Below are 25628 nucleotides of genomic sequence, written 5' to 3' on the forward strand. Positions count from 1 at the left end.
CCTGTTTAAAAATGCAGGCCCCACTTGAAGACACCAGTGAGGTATGTGGGTCATTCAGCTTTCCTTTGACACTTGTGAATGAACACTGGGGAGGGGTAAGGTTGTGAGGACTTGAGAGTGGAAACCTAAGAGCAGGATCACAAAACAGCAGACTTTTCTGCCCTTATCCTGTGCTGAATCCAACACACAGGACAAAGAACTTGAAAGAACAGTAAGTCTGGAAAAGGGTCTGGGAAGGAAGGGGTGGTGTGCAGTCTAGCCTGGAAACCTAACCATCAGAAGACATGCATCTGTAACTCATCTAAACACATCAGTGTAAAGGAATCGTCTGTTGGGACCTATCTGCAATGTTACAGGCACAGTCCTGCTCCAGTAACTTAAGAGCAGATTACGTACCCAAGTTCTTTCACTTACTACAAAAGAAAAAGCCCCTCTCCTCACAAAAGACCTTTTAAGACTTTCACTTGTTTGAAATCCAGGTATTAAGAAAATTGTTTTTAAAAGTGCTATGTTAACATCAAACAGGAAAGGCTGATTATTTAACTTTGAAAAAAGCATTAATACTCCCTCTCCTGGCATCACAGCTGTACCAACAGGATTCTCACCTCTATTTAATACCATGAAGAATGTTAAGTGCCTACAGCCACTATAAATTTACAACATTCTGTGAAATTAGTTATGATTTTTCATGACTGATTTCAGGGGAAAAACCCAAGGTGTACACACCCACACAGACACAGACACACACACACACACACACATCCCCCATACTCACAGAACAGTGTTATAATCAAACTATGGGGTTCCTCAACTAACGGAGGAGGATATTTCAGTGGAAACATCTTGGCCACATTTGCTTTGTTATATTTAGATTATTTTCTTTGATACTCAACACTGACATATTTAAATAGTACCAGTAAAAGACTCAAGTGAAATAAAGTCAACTGAATACGCAAATTCAGCATTATGAACAAAACCAATCTAACCACAAATCAACACAAAAACAAATTCTGTAAGTATTTTATTTATCATTGAAGAAAAAACACAGCAGCAAGTTCTGTGTTGGCTTCAATAAAACCAAACAGTTAATCTTTAACATTGCGACTACACTCCAAAATTGAAGTCAACACAGTCATTACTACGAATTACTTGTGGAAAGAATCTATCCTGAAGAGAAAGGAAAATTAGGAAAAAAGAATTTAAACAATTCCTCCAAACCAGACATTTATAAATATTGTCATATTTAAAATGTTTCAAAGGCATGAAATCTCCATAAATGGAAAAGCAGTTGGCTATTGGCAACAGAAAAAAACTCAGCAATAGGTTTACCAAACGCTTTAAAATTTAAAAGCTGTATCAGTTTTGGATTCACACTTAAGCAATATTCTTGTCATTACAATGACTGCAAATTGCTTTATACTCACCTTCTCTCAAGTAAAATCTACAGAAAAATCTCACTGTATCCCATGTGTGTAATGGTTACCGCACTTATAGTAAAGCCTAAAAACTTTCCAAATTTAGCAAATAGGAAATACCTCAAAATAACTAGAGGTATGTCTCAACCACTAATGGTGTGAAAATGTTTCAGCTCCCTCCTTAGCCTTCAAATACATTTTCTATAACAGAACCTTACTTCATTCCAAATTAATATCAGATATTTCAAAATCAAAAGAAAAAAGATCAGTTCTATAACCAAGGTACAGGTGTTACTGAATACCTGAAGAATTCACATTTTATTTTTTAGTTTTTCTTTTTTGTAAACAAATGATTGATGAAATAATGCAACACCTTAAATCCCCAAAAAATGGCATGGTTTTCCAACCTTCTGTGGATAACAGTGCATGATCAATCTATTATATAGGATTAATACAAGTTCATGCTTTTTGTGTTATGGTGAGACAACATTAAAGAATCCAATTCAGATTGGTTGAAGCACAAGTATAATAATCCTTGAATGTGACCAAACCTATGTAAGACACAAGTTTGAATCTTGAAGCTTAGCGTCGTACTGTGGTCCACCCATCCTCATCAGTCTCATTTTTAGTACGACGGAGAGACTCCCTATCTTTGTCAGCTCTCCAGGAGGTCTTCTCTTTTTCACCGTCTCTTTCTCGGTCTCGATCTCGATCTCTTTCTCGATCTCTCGAAAGAGCTGGGGGAGGAACTCGACGAGGGGCATCCCGCTCTTCCGCCCGGTCATCCTTCCTGTCATCAGCGCGTCTCCAAGAACTTACTAAAAAGTTTTAATTAAAAGAAAAGGAGAAACGGAGGGATAAATTAGGAGTCTGAGATTAATATATACACACTACTACATATAAGGTAGATAACCACCAACTCAATATTCTATAATAACCTATATGGAAAAAGAATCCGAAAAAGAATGGATACATGTATAACTGAATCACTTTGTTGTACACCTGAAACTAATACAACATTGTAGGTCAATTATACTACAAGATAAAATAAAAAATTTTTTAAATGGAGAGAGAATAAATTTGTACTGTATTCTATTAGCTCAGACTAAACAACTTAAGCCAAAGGAATGCCTCAAATTACTCAGGAAATCCTGTATTAAAGATAATGACAGGAGTTCCTGTCATGGCACAGTGGAAACGAATCTGACTAGCAACCTTGAGGTTGCAGGTTCGATCCCTGGCCTCACTCAGTGGGTTAAAGATCCAGTGTTGCCATGAGCTGTGGTGTAGGTCACAGATGTGGCTCAGATCTGGTGTTGCTATGGCTCTGGCGTAGGCCGGCAGCTACAGCTCCGATTCCACCCCTAGCCTGGGAACCTCCATATTCGAGGGTGGGGCCCTAAAAAGCAAAAAAAAAAAAAGATAATGATAGAGAATCTCCATTAAAAGAAACCCCAGAAGCTAGGAGTTCCCAAGTGACTCAGTGGGTTAGGGATCTGTCATTACCACTGCAGTGGCCTGGGCTGCCACAGGTGGCTCAGGTTTGATCCCTGGCCTAGGAACTTCAACATGCCAGATAGGCGGCCCAAAATTAAATAAATAAATAAGCTAAATCTACTTTAATCATTTTGATACAATTTCTGAAAAACCTTTCCAACAACAATACAGACTTAGAAATGCAAGTTTGTAAGCAAGAAGAAATCTATGACCTGGGAAGTGTCCTAATCTTTAAAAAATATTTAAGACAAGGTGACAAAAATATAGCTAAATAAAAATGTTTTAAAAGATTTTTGGCTCCTTTTGATAAAATTTTAACCACAAATGAAAGAATATATTTCATTATGTCTATAAAAGAATACCCTTATAATCCATTGGTACAAATCAAACAGTGAAAGCTTCGGAGACAGCTACTACTAAGTGCAACAGCCATTTTAAACAAAGTTACTTTCTACTCAAGTTTCAATTGTTACAACTGAAGAGAAAGAATGTTTTACACTTTTTGCTTATCTACCAGGACCTAATTTTTAAATAACTGTTTCCTTTTTTACATAAACTTGTTTTATCAATAGAGAGATTTCTTCTATCCAATTTATTTCTACTACTATATTTTGAAGTTAATGATGGGCTAAACTTCACAAAGCAATCACTAAGTCTGTGAGAACCACAAACTCTAAATGGAATAAATGATCTACTTATTATCTTATTTTTGGTGTTCATACAAATTTACAAGACAGTAACCCCTCCCCCCAATCCTACATAAATTACAGCTCCCCACAAATCCAGCAGCGCTACAGAGAGAACACTTCTACCTTCCTCGCGCTCTGATCTGAGAGGAGGCCCTCTTCGGTCTCGGTCATCTCGTCTTTCTCTTAGATCTCGGCGATCATCACGACGGCGGTCATCTCGATCCCTATCGTCACGACGACTCGCATCTCTCCAGCTTGAGGATTCCTCAGCTGGTCCTCTTCTCCAGCCACCTTCATCCCTGCAGCCATTCAAAACGATGTATTAAGTTCTGTCATTAGACTATGTGGGTAACAGTAAGTGAAAACATCATATCCAAGTTTGCAAGTAATAACAGCAATAAAGTTTACACCCGTGACTGGACCTTTCAAACTAATGCCTCAGGCATTGAGGTCAAATGAGAATATCTGAATCTAAACTGTGCAACATATAGTAGCCATGAAATTAACTAAAATAAAACCAAGACATTCCCTCAGTAGCACTAATCCATTCCAAATGCTCGACAGCTACAGGTGACTACTAGCTACCATGTGAAAATACACACACACACACACACACACACACACACACACACACACACACGACATTTTCATCCTTGCAGAAATATACTGAACTGGTGCTGGTCTAGATTAGTACAAAGCCACTTTGACTAGAGGGAGCAAGCTAGAACTTACTCTTAATAAAAGTAGAGAGGTTTTTAATAATTTAAATAATTAATAATTTAAAGGCAATTAAATTAACCTCAATCACAGGGGAAAAGCACTGGACAGTGAAGAACCTGGACTGGTTCCACTGCCACAGAGCCACACAGCTGAGGCCCCAGAGCCTCACTTCCCTCCAGTCATGAGGGAACCGGTTCAATAAGATGACCTCTAAAAAAATTTTTAATCTGTTCTATGATTCCAGTAGTTAAACTGGAAGGAATGAAGGGCACATCTTTCCTAAGTAGTTGGGAAGGCACAGCACAGTATGAAAATCAACCTAACTGTAATTAATGCCGCGGACAGTACTTAATTAGAATTACAAACCTTGGTCGTCTGAAGCGATCCTCTCGATCCCCATCTCTGTCTCTGTCCCTCTCTCTGTCCCTCTCTCTGTCTCTGTCCCGCTCAGGCTCCCTTTCGTTCTCATCACGATCTTGATTATCTCGGTCTCTCTCTTTTTCCCTATCCCATTCACGGTCTTCTGAGGGTCTGGATTCCCGAGGTGGACCCCAACTTTCTTCTCTGGCTCTTTCTTTCTCTCTCCATCCACCTATGTTTAAAAAACAATTTCCGCTCAGATTGGCAACCATAGAGATCTTGATGTCGACATTCATCCACCACCATGCTAAATGCTAATCTGAGACACTCTAACCTCATTTAAAAAAAACCAAAATGGAGTTCCCGTTGTGGCTCAGTGGAAACGAACCCGACCAGTATCCATAAATATGTGGGTTCAATCCCTGGCCTCTCTCAGTGGGCTAAGGATCCAGCATTGCCGTGAGCTGTGGTGTAGTCACAGATTCGACTCAGATTCCACGTTGCGGTGGCTGTGGTGGAGGCCAGCAGCTACAGCTCCAATTCGACCCCTAGCCTGGGAACTTCCATGTGCCACAGGTATGGCCCTTACACACACACACACACACACACACACACACACACACACATGCACAGGCCAAAGGAAGCAGAAATCCCAGTGAAAATGTGTGACAGCTGCAAGGCTAACAATGATTATCACCACCGTTTCTGTTCCTATGTGTCACAGCACCCATCCCCACCTCCTGCTTATATTCGCTCATTCAATCCTAACCACAGCTCTGAGAGAAGCAGATTATTCCATACTTGTTAATTTGCTACTTGCTAAAATTTATGATTCCAAAATTAATAAATACTCTAGCACTTTTACAAGTCACTAGCATGTGTGGCAAGATATTTGAGCCTCCTGACAAGGCTGCTTTCAGCTGAAGTCAAACAAGGCAATGCTAACTTCTAGTTGCGGCTCTCCCACTTTAAACAAGTCGCTTCTTGGTGGTCTATTTAGTGCCATGCTTTCACATTCTTGTGCTTTTTGTGGTTGACTTCAGTTTTTAAAGGCGCCCCAGCCCCAGCATTCCCAAGCACAAGAAAATACATGTGTTAGATAAGCTTCATTCAAGAATGAGTTACAGTGCTGTTGGCCATGCGTTCAATGTTAATGAATCAATACTGTATGTTAAATAAGGTATCTTTAGACAGAAAAATAAAACAAGGTTATATGTGTTGACTGGTTGAGAAAAACTGTGACCAGAGAGCTCAAAGGAACCTAAACAGCTATGTCCCTTAGACGCAATGGTTCAATATACCCTGACTTTATCACAAATTAATGAGATGCCACTCTATTACTCCATTCTACACACACAGAAAAGTCAGGTGGCTTGCCCAGAGTCACACAGCTTCACAATGGACTGAAGTGAGTAGAAACATAAGACTGCACAGAAGTCACCAAAGGTTTAGGCAAGGAAGCTACTCACATTTATATTTAGAACAAATTACAATGGTTACTGAAAGATATAACAGAAAGAATGAAGAGCAGAGTAAAGGAGAACTCCCATCTCATAAAATCAGAAGGACAGTGGTGCCCCTGAAGACAAGGGGTGGGAATTCAGTTTTGATAGGCTGAGTGTCAGTGACACAGGTAGGATATAAAGCTGGAGACACAGGTCTGAAGGTAAGGGGAAAAGTCATCTGGAGAAGATGGTAACAGAAAGTCCAAACTTATACGCAATTACTCAGGAACAATAAAAAGTAGGAGTTCCATTGCAGTGCAGCGGGTTAAGGATCCAGCATTGTCCCTGCAGTGGCTTGGGCACCTGAATTAATTAATGAGAAATTATAAAAAGTATGAAATGATGAGCAGACCCAAGACTGAGAAACTATATAGGAAATATACTCCTTTCATGAACACAATTCCCTGGTTGGCCAGAGTACAGCAAACGTTTGATAGGTACAGTTTGTTTTCCATTATTTATACAAGGAGACTGGTCCGGAACAGAACCTGAAGAACACCAACATGCAAGGCACAGGCCGAGAAAGGAGGAGTCAGCAAGGGAGAAGGAAAACAAAGAACACCTATCACGAAAGCAGAAAAGGGGGTGAGGTTATTGGTTTTGGTGTGAGGGATCTCAGAGGCAAGTTTTCTTTCTTTTTTGGAGGGGAGGGGAAGGCCAGTTGTACCCTGAGTTCTGCATGTGGCAGAAGTTCCTGGGCCAGGGATCAAACCAGTGCCAGAGCAGCAAGCAAGCAAGCCACAAGAGAACTGCTCAGAGACAAGCTTTTGACACAGAAGTCAATGCAGAGCTATCCAAGGAAAGATAAAAGACCAGTTTATCTAAAACTAGTAATAACAGCCCAATCTCTGTCATGTGTCCATTAAAAATTTTCACTTTTTCCAGTTGAAAATAACATTTCTTAACAATCAAAATGTGATGAGAGCTGAGTTCCTTGTTTGAAAAAACCTGCTATCCTCTACAGAACAGTGGAGGTTAGTCAGTGTACAATTTCACTTTATACTTGTGAACACATTAGGCAGTTTCTGTAAAGCATCCATTCTCATTCTCTGAACACTAGAATTTTACCTGGCTTGACAAAGGGTCTCCAGGGACCAGGTCTTGAGTCATCACCCCTCCTGGGAATCCGATCGTCGTCACCCCTCCTGGGAATCCGATCGTCATCCATGTTTCTCCAAGGCCCCCTGTCATCATCTGCACCGCGCCTGGAAATTCTATCATCATCGGTATTCCTCCAAGGTCCTCGATCGTCATCCAACCCTCGCCTGGGACCCCGGTCATCATCCATGCCCCTCCTGGGACCCCGGTCATCATCCATGCCCCGCCGGGGACCCCGGTCATCATCCATGCCCCGCCGGGGACGATCGTCGTCAGCATTCCGCCAGGATGACCGCTCATCATCCACACCTCCTCGCCGAGGCCCCCGGTCCTCGTCCATCCCACGTCTGGGTCCTCTGTCCTCATCAGCTGTTCGCCAGCTTCCTCTGTCCTCGTCCAGTCCTCGTCTAGGTGGTCTGTCGTCATCTGCATGACGCCAGCTTCCCCTGTCTTCATCACCGATTCTTCTGGGAGGCCTGTCGTCGTCTGTGTTACGCCAGGAAGGCCGGTCATCGTCTGCCCCTCGGCGAGAGAACCGATCTTCATCAAGACCACGTCTTGGGCCTCGGTCATCATCCATGCCCCGCCGCGGACCCCGATCTTCGTCTGGTCTGAGGGAGGACTCTCTCTCTTCGTCATCCCCCAAACGCCTTGGCCGATCATCGTCTCTTCTGTGAGGCCTCTCTTCATCCCGCCCTTCTCCACGTCTCCAATCTCTATAGGGCAACAAGCCAACCATCTTTAAGGAAAATTTCCTTAAAAGCACATGATCCTTTGGGGATTTTACTCACTTTAAAAAAATCAATTCAGTCTAAATCAATTAACCTGGTCATAAAAGAGTTCCAAATAAAAATAACACCAAATCCAAAATCTTATTTATGTCAATAAGCCAATAAGCAGACGACTGTCTTAAAAAGTTATCTGTACTTTATGAAAAGTACCCTAACAATTTCTAAACCTAGTACTACAAACTTTCAAAACAACAAGAAAAATACATTATGAAACTCTGCCTTCTTACTCTAACCTTAATATTGGTTTAGGGACTTAAAAATTAAAGCACATATTTTCCAAGATATTTATAAGTCAGTAATTACAGCAGCATTGAACAAAACAATGAAAAACATTACACATGCTTAAGGTTTTCGTGGCTCTTTTTCCCCCACTGCTACAAAATAAACCAAAGTAGAAAAACGCTAATAAGATATTTAACAGGACCTGTGATTAGTTGGTCCTATCTTCCTTAACTCTACTTACTTTTCCGGTGGGCCTCTTCTCCACTCAGAATCTATTTCAGGTCCTTTTCTCCATGTGCCCTCTGAATCTCTATCTCCCCAACGAGAGTCCTACATTGACCAAAGTTAATGAGAGGCACCACATTAGCAACACTTATCACAACTACCAAACATCTTTGTGCTTTCATTAACAATCTTAAGTCCTTAAATATAAGCAAGTTTCAAATTGTTTCAGAAATTTAAATCAGACTGATAGTACAGGGAAACAGGTTTTCTCACATAATCATTTATAACAACACTTGAAGGCAATCTTGCACAATGCCCCTGAAATCACTAAAATACCAAAAGATTTCCTTTGATCTAAAATTTCACTTTTGTCAAAAAAAAAAAAGCCCTGTGCAGAGTTCCCTTCATGGCTCGGTTATTAATGAACCCAACTAGGCACCATGAGGATGCAGGTTCGATCTCTGGCCTCGCTCGGTGGGTTAAGGATCTGGTGTTGCCATGGGCTCTGGTGTAGGTTGCAGACCCAGCTTGGATCCTGAGTGGCTTTGGCTGTGGTCCTGGCCGGCAGCTGTAGCTCTGATTTGACCCCTAGTCTGGGAACCTCCATATGCCGTGAGTACGGCCCTTTTACACACATACACACACACACACACACACACACACCACACACACACACACACACACACACACACACAGGCCCTGTGCTCCAAATAACTCAACAGAGGTGGAGCCAGTGAAATGTCCGATCAAGGAGCTACATTAACAGTATTTTCCTCTTCAAAATATCATGGCTGCCATTACACACCATGGAAAGGTATGGGGAGATACACAACACTCTTAAGGCAAAAATGTAAACCTGGTACAACCTTTGTAATAGGCAATGCAAACAATTTTAATCACAAACACCTGACACAACTTGACTATATCTAAAGGACTAAAATAAAAATCGAATGACGCTGAGAATAACTATGGTCCCAAGTATGTGAATAAAAGGATCTTTATCTAAAACTTTCCTTTTCTTTTTTCGGCTGCCCCACAGCACACAGAGTTCCCAGGCCAGGCATCAGAGCAGCTCAAACCACACAGCTGGGGCAAGGATGGATCCTCAACCCACTAAGCCAGGCTGGGGATCAAACCTGAATCCCAGCCCCCCAGCAGGAAATCCATCATTTAAATATTTTAAGTGTCTTGGCAACAACTCTCCAGCAACACCTAGTGATAAGAAGCAGTGAAGAACAAGAATAGCCAGATGATAAGTATCTGCCATCATAGCTGCTGACTCTAAGCTAAGGTGGGAATTGTGCAAAGACTTTGCCAAGTGGACCTTGTGGGAGAAAATATGAGCTCAACTGTCAATGTAACTTATGGCTACTACAACAGAGAGAACATCCACACCCAGAAGACCAAGTTTCTCCCACCCTTCACACTCACTCTGCAAATTAACAAAGAATTCAAGTTACTGGAGATTTTAAGTGCAAATAGTTGAACCTCAAAAGAGGTTTTAAGGATGGCTATGACACATTAGACAAAAAGAATTCTAAAAAAATTAAATGTGATTACCAAAATGTTTAAGTCAGTTGATAGATCAAACAGCAGAAGCCCTGACGATAAACATATAAACTAAACAGGAATATCAGAGCCAGTTACAAAAAAACAGAGATAAAAAAAAGTAAAATATTAAAAGAGATAAAGAATACAATTTTGAAAAGTGGGAAAAGAGAAATATTTCTCTAAGTTAAAGAAATTCACTCTGTTCTAAGATAACTGAATCCTGATTAAAAGGGCACACATGCCAAAAAGGGTGAATTATAAAGACCATGAGCTTAGGCACCTAAACACAGCATTGGTGAAATTTTTAAACGCCCATTCTAAGAGCTTCCAAGTAATAAAGTTGAGTATCCATGGAAGTTAACAAGACCATGATCAAGAATCCTTGGAGTTCCCTTGTGGTGCAGAGGGTTAAGGAGCCTGGCTGTCTGTCATTGCAGCAGCTTGGGTTGCTGCTGTGACACAGGTTTAATCCCCGGCCTATAAACGTCCACATGCTGTAGGTGTAGCAGAAAAAAAAATATTTAGAAACCTCCTCCAGGCTGTCCCTGTAGCATAGCAGAAACAGTAGCAGTAACCATGAGGCTGCGGACTTGATCACTGGCCTCGCTCAGTGGGTTAAGGATCCCACGATGCCGTGAGCTGTGGTGTAGGTCACAGACTTGGCTTGGAATCCCACGTGGCTGTGGCTGTGGCTGGCTCCGCTTCAACCTCTAGCCTGGGAACCTCCATATGCGGCGGGTACAGCCCTAAAATAAAAAAAAGAAGCTTCCTCCCACTTTGTGCTAGGACACAGGATAGAGAGCACAGGTCTCTAAAGTTCTGAAGGAGCCTGATTCTGAACTGGCCTAACCAATGAACCATTGCTCAACTGTGAGAAAAACAAAACCTCTTTTGTGACATACACAAAAACGTTTGCCAATATGTTTGTAGAACTGTTAAATCAGTTCTAATTAGAGATAACATTGTCTTAACGCAGTGGAGGCAATTAAATTCATGTAAAGGTATGTTCAAAATTTTGTTCTGATCTGGAGAAGGGTCGGGAGTTCTCAAAATTTACAGACTAAAAGTTTAGACTTTGAAAAGAATGAATGTATGTAATCGCTGAAAGACTAGAGACAAACACAAATGAATTGGAAAGAGCTCCTATATTTGGCTTAAGGAAGAGATGGCTATGACATGGAAGCAAATAAAAAGCTCTAAGCCAAATAAAACCAAGTATATCAGTTACCATGTTAAATGGGAATAGATAAAACTAAGAATTCTCCTATTGGGAGTTCCCACTGTGGCTCAGCAAGCTGCAGCACAGATGGCAAATACAGCTCTGATTCGACCTCTAGCCTGGAAACTTCCATATAACTCAGGGTGCAGCCATTAAGAGAGGAAATAAAAAACAAACAAAAACCTCTCCAAATGAAAGGGAAGGGAGGCCCACAAAACAGAAACAACAGAAAGGATGAACACAGATTTGCAAAATCTAAAAGAAAAAAGCCCAGAAACCCTTAACTGGGGTGATGTGCCTCACTTTCTTCCAAAAATGAAGTAAATTAACAGGATGTCAGCAAATGAAACACAACTATCTCTGATTTCATACATTCCCACAGAACTTTGCACCCAGCAAATAAGAATACCCGTAATATAGAAATTAGCAACAAGTAGAACTAAAAATCTATCCACACATATTTTCAACAAACTCAAGACCACATGGTTAGCTAGTAGCAGGTCCTCCAATAAAAATAAGCATTTAATACAGGTGTGCTACAGATAAAGGCTCAAAGAAATGGCAACAAGGAGAACTCCAGCTACTTACTTAGCTCTCAGCTTAAAAAATAAGAAGTATGTGGAGTTCCTGTCGTGGCTCAGAGGTATCCAACTTAACTAGTTAGTATCCATAAGGATACGGGTTCGATCCCAGGCCTTGTTCAGTGGATTGAGGATCCCATGCTGCCATGAGCTGTGGTGTAGGTCACAGACAGGCTTGGATCCCAGATTGTTGTGGCTGTGGTGTAGATTGACAGCTGCAGCTCTGATCTGACCCCTAGCCTGGGAACTTCCATATGCTAGGTGCAGCCCTTAAAAAGACCAAAAAAAGAAGTGTTTGATTTAAAGTGGAGGATGGCACATCCCAGGAAAAACAGAGCATGTAGGAAGATGTCACAGACACATAATAAGGCATAAAACCAGCTCAGAACAGCTAGAGTATAGGTGACTAAGAAGACAACAGTAACAGATGAAGCTAATGAAAAAGGCAGTAAACATAAACAGCCTTGACTGCTAAGGCATGTTTTCTACCTTCAGCTCTAAGCAATGAGTACCAATCAAAGGAAGGTTTGAAAACAAGAGCAGATGTAACCATCAAATACCCACTATGAAAAACCAAGCAGGCCACACAACATAAAGGAAGGTCTGAGGCTGGGGAAGATTACAGTTAGGGAAACAGTAAAAACAGCAAATAATACAAGCAATAGAAATATCTGAATTAAGGCAGGAACACAGAGACAAAAAGGAGAATAAGGGGAGTTCCCATCGTGGCTCAGTGGCTAACGAATCTCACCAGCATCAATGAGGACGCAGGTTCAATCCCTGACCTTGCTCTGTGGGCTAAGGATCCTGCATTGTTGTGGCTGTGGCATAGGCTAACAGGTACAGCTCCATTCAACCCCTAGCCTGGGAAGGTGTGGCCCTTAAAAAAAAAAAAAAGGAGAATAAGGGGTTCGAATCAATGTGGCTGGTGGGTAGCAACAGCACCACTGAGTAGTTGAGGGAATTAAAGAGACACAAGATAAAGTGGGAAACAGGTCATTTTTGAACATGAGTGCATACTAAAAATAAAAATTCAGAGCAGCATTAAAATCAGTTGGTACCTTAATGAAATACAGCTTCTCATTCAGAAGACTTGGCACTGGGCCTCAGACTCTGCATTTCTAACTAGCTCCTAAGCAATGATGACTATTGCTGTCCCCCCAGATTCAACCTGGAGTGCCCCGACACATCATCCTCTTAATTCACAGCAACTCCTTTCGAGGAACCAAAACAGTGCCTCTTCCATACAACTGTGATATTTTTCCTCAAATACGTAGTTTCACAGAATTAGTTCCGACAACTATTCTAAATTGAAGCCTATAAAATCTCAGCTTTGCTAAGACAAGTCTCATCTCTGCCCCCCACCCCCACGCTGCCTGCTTAGGAACTTTCTGCCTTTAGGAAAATAGAGCAATACCAGACCTCAGAAGAAAAGTGAACAACTGATTTAAAAAGCTGCCAAGTCCAAGCACGGAGACAGACAGACAGACAGACAGACACACACACAGTAATGCCTTTACTTACCTTTCTAGAAAGTGGATCTTCGCCAAGTCTTCTTTCCTCCTCTCTACGACGTTCCCTCTCTTCAATTTCCAATTCCCTCTGGCGTTTCTTCCTTTCTACTTCTTCTAGCTTCTTGACCCTCTCCTGGTATTCTCGAAGTTCCTCCTCACGCTTTGCCCGTTCAGCACGCTCTCTCTCTTCTCGCTCTGTAAGATGTGTTAGGTTATAAAGTATGCCTCCTACCCACACCTTTCCCCCAGTGCTAGATCTACTTTTGTGGTATTAAATAGGCAGCATGATATAGGAAGAAATTTTTTCTTTTACAATCAGCTAAACTCAAGTATCAGAAGATATTCAAAAATTTAAGTTTTATGCCACTCAACACAACTAGATATTAGAATCCCTCCCCAACTACTCCCCAGAATCTGGGATGCCAGCTAAAACTTGAGATTTCATCTGGCATGTGTTTCTCAATAAATGCTAATACTACATAGACTACAGTGATTAAAAACAATAAAAAAGCAGAATTTGTACAAGAACACAAAAAAAGTGGAAATAATCTGGCAGAGGATAGAACACCTTCCCAGAGGGCGAAGTGCAGAAAACCAGAAGTTGGGTTCTCAGAACCTGAGAACCAGCACGCTGCTGTTAAGTCAAGTTCCCACTGGGGCACAACAGGCTCACCAGCATCTTGGAAGCCCTGGGTCACAGGTTCCATCCCCGGCCTTGGCACAGTGGGTTAAGGATCTGGCATTGCTGTAGCTGCAGCTTAGATCACAACTGCAGCTCAGATCTGATCTCTGGCCTAGGAACTTCATATGCCACTGAGAAGCCAAAAATAGGAAGGAAAAAAAGGGGGGGGGCAATCGCCTTAGTTTCACATTCTTCTATTTTTTAAGTAAGACTCTATGCACTGGATCTCGTATTAACCTTGCCTTACACCTCCAATCTCAGTCTACACAGTCACCTTTCAGCATTTGTTCTTCGGCCCTCCTCTGCTCTTCCTCTTCTTTTTCTCTGTAGTAGGTTATTCTTCGTTCTTCTTTACGTTGCCTTTTACGTTCTTCCAAGCGATTATGCCTTTCTTCTGCTAATCGCTCTTCAAACTGTTTAAGTTTTTCCTGCAATTGAATGGTTACCAAAAAAAAAAAAAAAAATCAAACTTTCAAGAGCTACAAATTAGCAATAAGTTTTAAGTTTACAAAAGCATTCCAAGTTTTGTGGGACCATAGAAAGCAACCTTCAAGTATAAAAACCAGATTTTCCAAATGACTGAAGGTTTTCTCACATATCAAATTTTTTAAACTTCAAATTGATAATATTATTTATACCTAGTGGATTTATTTTTATACAAAATTAACTGAATGATTAAGTCAGAACCTAAGAGCAGGACACTGGTCTTTTTTCCTTTATGAATGGAAGAATAAACAAAAGTTTGTATCAAAAGCAGATTTTACACAGCCCATTTTCACATTTGGAAAAACCTGTTCCTAGTGATGGTTACTGAGCATATAAAATATCTGCAAAATATCTCTACTGAAATACTATTTGAGGAGCTCCTTTCGTGGCTCAGCAGTTAATGAACCTAAGATCCATGAGGATTAGAGTTCAACCCCTGGCCTTGCTTAGTGGGTTAAGGATTTAGTGTTGCCATGAGCTGAGGTGTAGGTCGCAGACTTGGCTCAGATATGGCATTGCTGTGGCTGTGGCATAGGCCAGCAGCTACAGCTCCAATTTGACCCCTAGCCTGGGAGCCTCCATATGCCGTGGGTGTGGCCCTAAAAAGACAAATAAATAAATAAGCAAATTTTAGGAGTTCCCTTGGGGCACAAAGGGATAAGGATTCAGCATTGTCACAGCAGCAACTTGGGCTGCCGCCGTGACGCAGGTTTGATCCTTGGCCTGGTAACTACCACATACCACAGGCTTTCAATCAATCAATGGTCAATCAAATATTCAGCCCGTTATAAATGTCAGCTCAAGACATAATGTACCACCATGTTAAAGAACAATCCTGAAGGCAAAACTTAAAAGCTAATGGATAGACATTTCCTTGAAACCAGTAAGTTCACCTCATAAACAGACTGCCGTGCTGCCTTGAGTCGCATTACAAATAAATCTCTGTCTTCAAGCATTCGTGACATTCGGTTCTTATGTTCAAGAGCCTTTTCCCGTTCCAGCTGCATCGTAGTAATCTGCAAACACACGATTCAAAGTTAAATGATTTCTAAGCATTCATTATGTGATTACTAATTTACCCCAAATTCCTGACAGATATTCCTGAAGTATTACAAGAAGCTCCTTTGCCCCGTCTGCCAGAGATGAAAAGGTAACTATCTGAGGCTACACGTCCCTAGGAAAACAGTCAGGGACAGAAGATGGATTAAAAAGACATGGGGCGTCTGTAAGAAAATTTTAACCCCATGGTATTTATAGACGAAAAACTACAATGTATATGGCAAAACAAAATAATAAATACCTCATGGTATCAAGCACTACCTTTTAGAGCATTAACTTAACCATTTAAAAGCACATCCTTCCTTAAAAACAACTGGAGGTTAAGGCAGGATGAACTATTGATACTAAAGAAGCTTTTCCTCTGTGCTTCAAATGAAACAGAAGGCTCCAGGGCACACTGAAGCAAAAATTCACAAGTATTTTAGCTTGTCTGTAGCACTTTTTCTAATTTTTACATTAAAGGAATTATCACACAAATTCCAACTTGTAACAAAACTGGAAAAACTGGCAACACCAGACCCAGAATGACAACAATCCAATGGAACCAAGAGGCTGCTTCTCCACACTGCAGCCCCCACAGGTATGTGTGTCTCCTGCCCATGGTTATTTTTCCTAACCAGAATGAGGTCATTCATTTTTACTACAAATTTGGCCACTGCAAGCATCTACAAACCTTGCTTTTGTTATTGTTAGATGAAAACTTATAATGTAGAGTAACAAAACTACAGAAGGAGTTGTTTAGTCACAAAAGAGCAGATTCTATCTATAAGATATAGCCAAAACAGGCATGTCTAGAGTCAAAAAGGACCTCAGTGGCTGCCTACAGCGATGGGGGTGGAGAGAGGAGTGACTGCTAATGGTTATGAAGTTTCCAGGTATGTTCTAAAATTTGATTGTCGCACAATTCTGTAAATATACTAAAACCATTAATTGGTGAATCATGTGGCACATGATTATATCTCCATAAAGCTGTTTTTTAAAAATGAACTTTTCAGGAATTCCCGTCATGGCTCAGCAGAAACGAATCTGACTAGCATCCATGAGGACACAGGTTTGATCCCGGCCTCGGTCAAGGGGCTAAGGATCTGGCATTGCCATGAGCCCTGGTGTAGGTCGGTAGCCATAGTTCTGATTCAAGCCCTAGCCTGGGAACCTCCATATGCCACGGGTGAGGCCCCTAAAAGAGAAAAAAGTAAAATAAAAACGAACTTTTCAAGCTACCCTTTGTATTTTATAAGTTTCATTTTTTAATCTCTATTCTGAAAATTTCTTCCCAGAATCTGTTAATATGCAGACATTAAAGCACATTTCTGGCAGAATGCAAAAACCAATTTTGAAACCCTGGTGCCATTACTGACAGAGGACTTAATTATGGCCTATAGTCTAAAAATACTACAATTAAATGAAAACCTTACTCTTTCTTCTTCTTGTTGTTCCCACAGATCCATGTCTTTAATTCTCTGTTCCTCATAAGCACTCTTTATCAAAGGGATTTCTTCCAAACGTTTGGCTCTTTCAAAATAGTCAATCTGAATATCATGAAAACAAATGTTGTTTAAAAAAAAAAAGAAAATTTAACTTTTTAACTTTTAAGTTTATCAGTTCTACTTACCTTTTTTTCTTGATTCTTTAGGCGTTCCTGAAGTTCCTTTTTTTCTTTCTCCAATTGTTCAACCTGTTTAGCCATGATGAAATCTGGATCCAGTTCTTCAAGGTCCTAAAAAGTAATATGAACACAACATAACTAATCAGAATATGAAAAAAGGGGGGGGGGGAGTTCCCACTGTGGCACAGCAGAAAAGAATCCAACTAGGAACCATGAGGTTGAGGGTCAATCCCTAGCCTCGCTCGGCAGGTTGGGGATCCAGCGTTGCTGTGAGCTGTGGTGTAGGTCGCAGATGTGGCTCAGATCTGGCGTTGCTATGGCTGTGGCGTAGGCTGGAGGCTACAGCTCTGATGGGACCCCTAGCCGTGGAACATCCATATACCACGGGTGTGGCCCTAAAAAGAAAAAAAAAGAATATAAGCAAAGTGCATTAACAGTCAATACGGAGCACCATTCTTCCTAGAAATGAATCCTACATTACTTTTTTTTATATACACTGGGCAAATGTTTGCAATGGGTAAATTCAGGCAATATAAAAATGTTTTAGGAGTTCCCGTTGTGGCGCAGTGGTTAACGAATCCAACTAGGAACCAAGAGGTTGCGGGTTCGGGTCCCTGCCCTTGCTCAGTGGGTTGACGATCTGGCGTTGCTGTGAGCTGTGGTGTAGGTTGCAGACGTCTCTGATCCCGAGTTGCTGTGGCTCTGGCGTAGGCCAGCAGCTACAGCTCTGACTGGACCCCTAGCCTGGGAATCTCCATATGCCTTGGGAGTGGCCCTAGAAAAGGCAAAAAGACAAAAAAAAAAGTTTTACAATAGCCTTATTTCTACTTGACTGAAAGGGAAAAACAGTAATCTTAATATCTGTTTCTTATTCCTCCATTCTACATGTGTCCAAACTGCATTTCAACAGCAGCTAAAAACTGAAGAGTCACTAGAAACAAATGCTGCTTCGCAGATAAATAAACTAGCTGAATTAAAATGAGTGAAAAAAAACAAACACAAAACAAAGCAATAAATTGTAAAAGGCTATGCTAAGAAACCTAAATATAACACACTACATACTTCAATATCAATATCTTTGAATGCTTTGGCACCCAGTTCTGTCTTCTTGATCTGCTCCAAACGCTCGCGAACAGTTTTCTTTTTGATTTGCTCATGTTCCTGTAAGATACGCTCCTTCTCTCTCTCCTTTGCCTCCTGTCGCAGCCTCTCTTCTTCAGCCTTCCGCACTTTCTGGAGTTCAGCTTCCCTCTGCTCCAGTTCTTCTTTCTCACGCTGAATATTCAGGCTCTCAAGCCGCTCTTTCCTTTCCTCTATTGTCTGCCGGCGAGCCAGGATACGCTGGTGCTCTTTCCGTGAATTTTTAAGGTATGCAGTAACAGCCAACTGATGCTGTTCTTCTTTCTCTTGCTTCAAAAACAAATGCATTAACAAAAAATGTTTAAGTGACATACCATGGTATTACATATCAAAACCATTACTACAAAATCCTGATTATCACCCTTACATGTATTTGCATGCAACAGAAAATGACATTATTCGAGCTACTGGTTCCTAGTACCAAATGCTATGCCCTAGTCCTACTTGGAGTCTTCAACAGCAAAGACACAGCTGAAGAACCTTTTATCTCCTAGGTTGACTGTTCTCTGAACCAACCTACATTAGTGTTCAAGCCAAGGAGGAATACTAACAGAGCTCACCGATAAGAAACAACTGAAGCAGAAAGGAAAACCCAAACATAGCACTCCTCATTTAGAGGGTCGTCCTCGTGTGGTTTGCTCCTGTACATGACGACTCCTATGATCACAGTATCCAGGTAATGCATCATTTTACCCCAAGGAAGGCAGCTCAATGATCTGAATACCTAAAATTGGTATTTGATAAAATCCCTAAACTATCAAATACAACTAAATAAGAAATATGTAATAAATCACTTCTCTCGGACATCATCTGAAACCTTTTTGTGAAAGACAGAAGAGCCCTTCAAAAGTTCTAGAGTCTATTTCTCCCAAAGATGCCTACCAGTATATGAGCTGGCTTGATGACTTCAAGTGCTTTTGCAAGTACTGACGACATGGCTGTCAGCTGGTTTCTTATCTGTTCTGAAGGCATGCTTTGCAGATGAGGACCAATTGGAGCATCTTCTCGAGTCGCATAATTCAAATCAGATCCAAAGCTAAGGGTCCGAGAAGTGTGGTCAATACGAACCTTTGAAAATTATAAATAGTATTATCAAAAGTTAATCTATACGTGTACAACAGAAACTGGCACAACACTGTAAATTAACTATACTTTATTTTAAGAACTGAGTTCCTGCCACGGCTCAGTGGTTAACGAATCTAACTAGGAACCATGAGGTTGCGGGTTCGATCCCTGGCCTTGCTCAGTGAGTTAAGGATCCGGCATTGCTGTGAGCTGTGGTGCAGGTCGCAGACATGGCTTGGATCTGACATTGCTGTGGCTCTGGTGTAGGCTGGTGGCTGCAGCTCCAATTGGACCCCTAGCCTGGGAACCTCCATATGTCACAGGAGCGGCCCTAGAAAAGACAAAAAAAAAAAAAAAAAAAAGAACTTTTTAAAATCATTACTCTATATGCAAACATAAAATCCTTCTAGAAAAAAATGACTTCTCATTAAAATTCTTACAGCTGTGGCTCTGATTCAATCCCTGGCCCAGGAACTTCCACATGCCACAGGCACAACTAATAAAGAAAAAAATTTCAACTGAATTTGAGAAAAATTACCAACTAAGAATGTTAAAATATGGAGTTCCCATTGCGGCACAGCGGAAACAAATCCAACTAGCATCCATGAAGATTCGGGTTCGATCTCTGGCTTTGTTCAGTGGGTCGGAGATCTAGTGGTGCCATGAACTGTGGTGTTAAGTCACAGACACGGCTCAGATCCCACGTTGCTATGGCTGGCAGCTACAGCTCTGATTTGACCCCTAGCCTGGGAATTTCCATATGCCACGGGAGCGACCACAAAAAGAAAAAAAAAACAAGAATGTTAAATATAAAAGCTAGAACATTCATTCACTAAAGCTTTAAAATAGTGCCACTGTACCAAAAGCCGAGAAACATAAAGTGGTTGTAGTCCTCAAAGGCCTCCCACCTCAGTGCCCCTTGCAGCACCTACCTGAAGGTCACAGTGCCTGGCAGCATCTACTATGGCCCGTTCCAGTTGGAAAGCATCAACAAAAGGAACCAGAGAAGTCAAACGAGAAAACTCAATGCTCTGATAAATTTGTGCCACCTGCATAAGAAACACAAGGTTAGTAATAATAGCTATCATTTATTCAGTATTTTTTATGTGGAATTTCATGACAACCATGGAAAGTAGAAATAATGCCTATTTTTCAAAGAAAAGAAAATTGAAGCTCTGAATATTTGTTAACAATACACAGCTGGAGCTAGAATTACAATCCAAGGCTATTTGAAAGGATTATGTGATATTTTGAAACATCACATAATCCTTTCAAATCCTAGTTTCATAAAACAAAAAAACCCTTAAATGAACCTGCTACTTACCTACTTTATCTGAACATTTAACAAAATTATTTGTCTGTCTGAAGGAGACTGGCAGCATTACTATTTAGTTATACTGCTAATTAACCTTCAATTCTTTATATAGCACATGAGAAATAACACTGCTCACATGTGTAAGAGAAAGCAGGCCAATGAACTGTGCACAAACACACTAAGTAAAAATATAGTAAAAGGCGCCCCCAGACCGGAAATGAAACAAATGGAAGACAAAATAGGAACCTGTAAGTCATGCTAAAACCGTAATATTCAAATTTAAGTAAAAAGTTGGACAATGTTAAAAAACTGATAATACTTAGTGTTGGCAGAAAGAAAAAAAAAAAGCTTTCTTGTTCACTACTGGAGAGTCCATGAATCAAATCTTGGATGATCTATCAAAGCTTTAAATGTACAAACTACAGGAGTTCCCGTTGTGGCACAGTGGAAATGAATCCAACTAAGAACCATGAGGTTTTGGGTTGGATCCCTGGCCTTTTTCAGTGGGTTAAGGATCCGGCGTTACCATGAGCTGTGGTGTGGGTTGCAGAAGAGGCTCGGATCCCTCATTGCTGTGGCTCTGGTGTAGGCCAGCAGCTACAGCTCTGATGAGACTCCTGGCCTGGGAACCTCCACATGCCGCAGAAGTGGCCCTAGAAATGGCAAAAATACAAATAAATAAATAAATAAATAAAACATTTTCTAAAAGCAAAAAAACTAAGATTTCCATCAGTAGTGTCTGAAAAAATAAATCATGGTACCTTTAGACAATGAAAAACCACGTAGGTATAAAAAGGAGTAAGACATACATACATAGCTAACAAGGGAAAATATACAAAGAGAGTGGTCAACAGAGACAAAAGCAGTTATAAATTATGTAAAATAACTTTTTCAAATCAAACATATAAATAATACAACTAATTGTGACTGGGAGTAGAAAGAATGTAGGGAGGCTTTTATTTTCCAAGCTACTCCTAATTTTCTTAGTTTTGTAATCAAAACAATCAAAGGAGAAATTCCAGGTCTTCCATAAAACATCCATTTCTTTCCTTTTTACCTGCTGCAGAAGCCGAAGGATGGTGTTGTTTTGCAGCTGTGGGACGTACTGCTGTAACTCTGGTTCCTTTTCAGGTTGTTCCCTAATCCAATTCAGAACCTATAAAATCAATTAAATTGAAAAATAATTACTTTTACTACCCAACAGATACTAAAACACCTGTGAAACCTTTTCATTTTAACATATAAAACCATCACGCAAAGCAAATAAATATAAAATGTAATATGAAGCTATCAATTCTTGTCTGAAGGTGACTGACAGCAATGGCTACATTAGTCATGCTGCTAATTGACCTCCAAAGGTTTCTTTAGCACATCAGAAATATCTTTTCTCTTGACATAAAGAAAAAAGACAATGAAATGTGCACCAAGTTCAAACACACAGAACACTTCTTTTTTGTCTTTTCTAGGGTCGCACCCGCGGCAAGGAGGTTCCCAGGCCAGGAGTCCAATCGGAGCTGTAGCCGCCAGCCTATGCCAGAGCCACAGCAACGAGGGTTCCTAGCCGGGTCTGTGACCTACACCACAGCTCACGGCAATGCTGGATCCTTAACCCACTGAGCGAGGCCAGGGATCGAACCTGCAACCTCATGGTTCCTAATCAGATTCGTTAACCACTGAGCCACGACGGGACCTCCCCAGAACACTTCTCTTAACAAATATAAATATAACCTAAAAGTGCAACAGGGCTGGCCATGTGGTAATACCACCAAAGCTTACCTTTGTGACTCTCTCACAGAGTTTTAGTGGGTTAAATTCGACTTCCAGCCAATTATAAAGGTCTTTTACTTCTGGGACAACATACTGTAGCACATTGAATCTGACCTACAGTAAACAAAACAAAAAGTTTAACTGCTGAAGGTATTTTTCCAACTGGGACTCTGAGTTGATTACAAATTAAAGAAAATTTTAAGGCTGGAAATCTAGGAAATAACTGAAGATCATCTAGCAACCTCCTTCAAATTTACCAAAGAGGAATCTGGGACCACTACGTCTCTGGCCCCAAATTACGCAGCTACTTACAATGAAAGCGCACCAGCATTTTTAAAGGATATAAATACTCACCAACACCATCAATAAAATATTTACAAAGACAAATCATGTGGCCAATGAAGGCCAATTTATTATCAATAACAAGTAAAATATCAGAGTTTACATATAACTACCACACAAAAGTTTTTACAGCAGCACTCCTCTTGACTGCCCCAAACTCAAATTCAGAACATACAGGAATAGGTTCACACTAATATACAGAAATGGTCAAAGGAAGTATATTCAATACATGAATAAATCTCACAAGCAATGAGAAGAAGAATTTCACATTATTCTATTTCTGAAATTTAAATTTTAAAATTAATCTATGGTGTTACAAATCAGGACAGTGGCTATTGTTGGAGGAAATGAGAGAACGGTTACCAGAAAAACCTTCTGAGAATCCACCCAATTACATCTATGATTTGTACTTTTTTAAAAAGTTTTATTTTAATAATATTTTATGTTTGAATAGAACTCAACTTCCTTTCACAATAAAGATGCCACCTGATAACCTGCCTCACAAAGGAGACCAAAAAGTGGCATAATTTTATCAATTCCAAAATTGTCAATAACCAAATCCTATCTTAGCTATGCTCTAACTATATGCAGAGCATGTGACCTTCACCCTTCACTTGCTGGGTGCCACTAACCCAAAAAGAAAAACTGCAGCGACACACCAAGACTTCAAAGCATAGGAGTATCCCTACAGATCAGGTCCCAAACTGAGGCAGCCGTTGGCGATCCCATCCCCAAGACGGGAGGATGTCCACGCACTGGAGCATTCCAGTCTACGTTTAATCCCTGTGCACAACAGGTGCATGACTAATGGCCTACCACGTCTGAATACTTCCCTTGTAAGTGTCCTTATAACTTTAGAGGAATAAGATATGACATAAGCATTCAAATAAAATTCCTCCAGCCCTAATTAATTTCATTCCTATCAAGAAATTATTCTAGATTTTCCATTTAGCACCCCCTCCAATTAGGGAATGTGCCCAAATAGGCTATTAAAGTATATTTCTCTCTAAAATTACTAACTGGCTCTCTGATCTAAAAGTCTATGAACTCAGACTTTTTTTAAGGACCACATTCACAGCATATGGAGGTTCCCAGGCTAGGGGTCAATTTGGAGCTGCAGCCCCCGGCCTAGGCCACAGCCACAGCAATGTGGGATCTGAGCACTGTCTGCTAACTACACCATAGTTCAAGGCAATGCCGGATCCTTAACCCACTGAGCGAGGCCAGGGATGGAACCTACATTCTCATGGATGCTGGTCAGACTGGTTTCTGCTGAGCCACGATGGGAACTCTAAAATGGACTAATTTGAGTCTGTTCCTGATACTGGAATTATTCTCTTGGTGATTACGAATTCAGTTATGAGCCCAAAACTCAGGCCTTAGAATTTGTACACATGATAAATTCATCAAGATTCATAAAACGCCTCTTGGCGGTCAGCTAATCTATTCACCTAGCACCAACCAGTATCCTCCTTACAAACTTAAACATCCATCTATGGTATGGGCACAATGAGGACCCAAATCTGGACGTCCTGCCTACTGACACTGACCCTTGAATCGGTGTCAAAACAGACCAACTTTAACATCAAGGTGTGGTATATACAGACATGGGCTCAAGATATGGATTATACTTTCAGTTTGACACCACTTCTTTTCAGTATTAAAGAAGTGTACATACATACACACATATATATTTGTCTTTTCTAGGGCTGCATCCACAGCATATGGAGATTCCCAGGCTGGGGGTCTAGTCGGAGCTGTAGCCACTGGCCTACGCCACAGCCACACCAACACCAGATCCTTAACCCACTGAGCAGGGCCAGGAATCAAACCCGCAACTTCATGGTTCCTAGTCGGATTCATTAACCACTGCGCCACTACGGCAAGTCCCTAAAAAATGTATTTTAAAGACATATTTGCAACTAAAACAGTGCAGTTGTTTTATTACATTTAATCCTAATTCAGTCCCATAGAAACCTGCCAAAACACAAAACTAATTTTTGCAAGTGGCAGAATAAAACATGGAGGCACACAAAGACAGGGAAATACTGTTTTAGAAATTATTTTTAAAAGTTGATCACAAAGGGAATTTGCCTTGCTAAACTATGTTACAAGAGATAACTGTTACCATATAAAAAAAAGTATTAATTTTTATCTAAACTGGTTGATCCTGCCAATAAAGTAAGGCCCATTCTCTAGTACCTGTTCCTCTTTTTTCTCTTATCCCAAAATAGACTGCTGGAGATGTACCACAAGAACCACTAAGTCAGACTATTTTGAATCAGAGTTCCTAAAAACTAAACTCTTTGGTGCACAAATTCCAGAGAGTTTGTCTGGTGTTGTGAGACACACATGATAAATTACCACTGAATTAAAGATTCCAGTGTAAAACACTGTGAAGATCCACAACCTAAGACTCCATATTCTGAAACTAATTTAGTGTATGCAGTGGGTAAAACAGAAATCTGTAATTTAAAAAGTACTTTACACACAGTTTCAGTACACAGTCCTGATTAAGAACCACTGCCTTAATAACATACAATCAAAGCTTAAGAGAAAAAAAAAAAACTAGAAATGTTTTACCTCTCCAGAATTGGGCCTAATCTACTTCACATTCTCTCCTAGCCTCATCTTATTTCCAACGCCTTTCAGCTTGATTTTTTCCCTATAGCCCCTAAAACAAGCCATGAACCTTCTTGCCCGTCATTACTTAACCATACTATTTCTCAAAGGTAGCCCAAGTCTCATCTGCTACATCAAACTTAACTCCAGCTCACTC

The 25628-nt window shown here is 40.6% G+C and overlaps 1 protein-coding gene across 1 annotated transcript in view; it reads right to left on the reverse strand.

Moving 5' to 3' along the window:
• The window catches only part of EIF3A (eukaryotic translation initiation factor 3 subunit A), a 39524-nt gene continuing 14900 nt past the window's right edge, over positions 1005 to 25628 (reverse strand). Inside the window, exons 8-22 of the mRNA XM_001928342.6 lie at positions 22517 to 22621; positions 21798 to 21896; positions 20358 to 20474; positions 19243 to 19428; positions 18283 to 18630; positions 17227 to 17331; positions 17030 to 17143; positions 15449 to 15571; positions 14344 to 14497; positions 13398 to 13582; positions 8539 to 8627; positions 7255 to 8000; positions 4688 to 4913; positions 3725 to 3900; positions 1005 to 2233 (exon numbers count right to left, since the gene is read on the reverse strand). Coding sequence (XP_001928377.1) covers positions 1998 to 2233; positions 3725 to 3900; positions 4688 to 4913; positions 7255 to 8000; positions 8539 to 8627; positions 13398 to 13582; positions 14344 to 14497; positions 15449 to 15571; positions 17030 to 17143; positions 17227 to 17331; positions 18283 to 18630; positions 19243 to 19428; positions 20358 to 20474; positions 21798 to 21896; positions 22517 to 22621 — 3009 coding nt within the window. The 3' untranslated portion in view covers positions 1005 to 1997. The remainder of the gene's footprint in view (positions 2234 to 3724; positions 3901 to 4687; positions 4914 to 7254; positions 8001 to 8538; positions 8628 to 13397; positions 13583 to 14343; positions 14498 to 15448; positions 15572 to 17029; positions 17144 to 17226; positions 17332 to 18282; positions 18631 to 19242; positions 19429 to 20357; positions 20475 to 21797; positions 21897 to 22516; positions 22622 to 25628) is intronic.

This window comes from Sus scrofa, chromosome 14 (assembly GCF_000003025.6).
Source record: "Sus scrofa isolate TJ Tabasco breed Duroc chromosome 14, Sscrofa11.1, whole genome shotgun sequence".
Lineage (NCBI taxonomy): Eukaryota > Metazoa > Chordata > Mammalia > Artiodactyla > Suidae > Sus > Sus scrofa.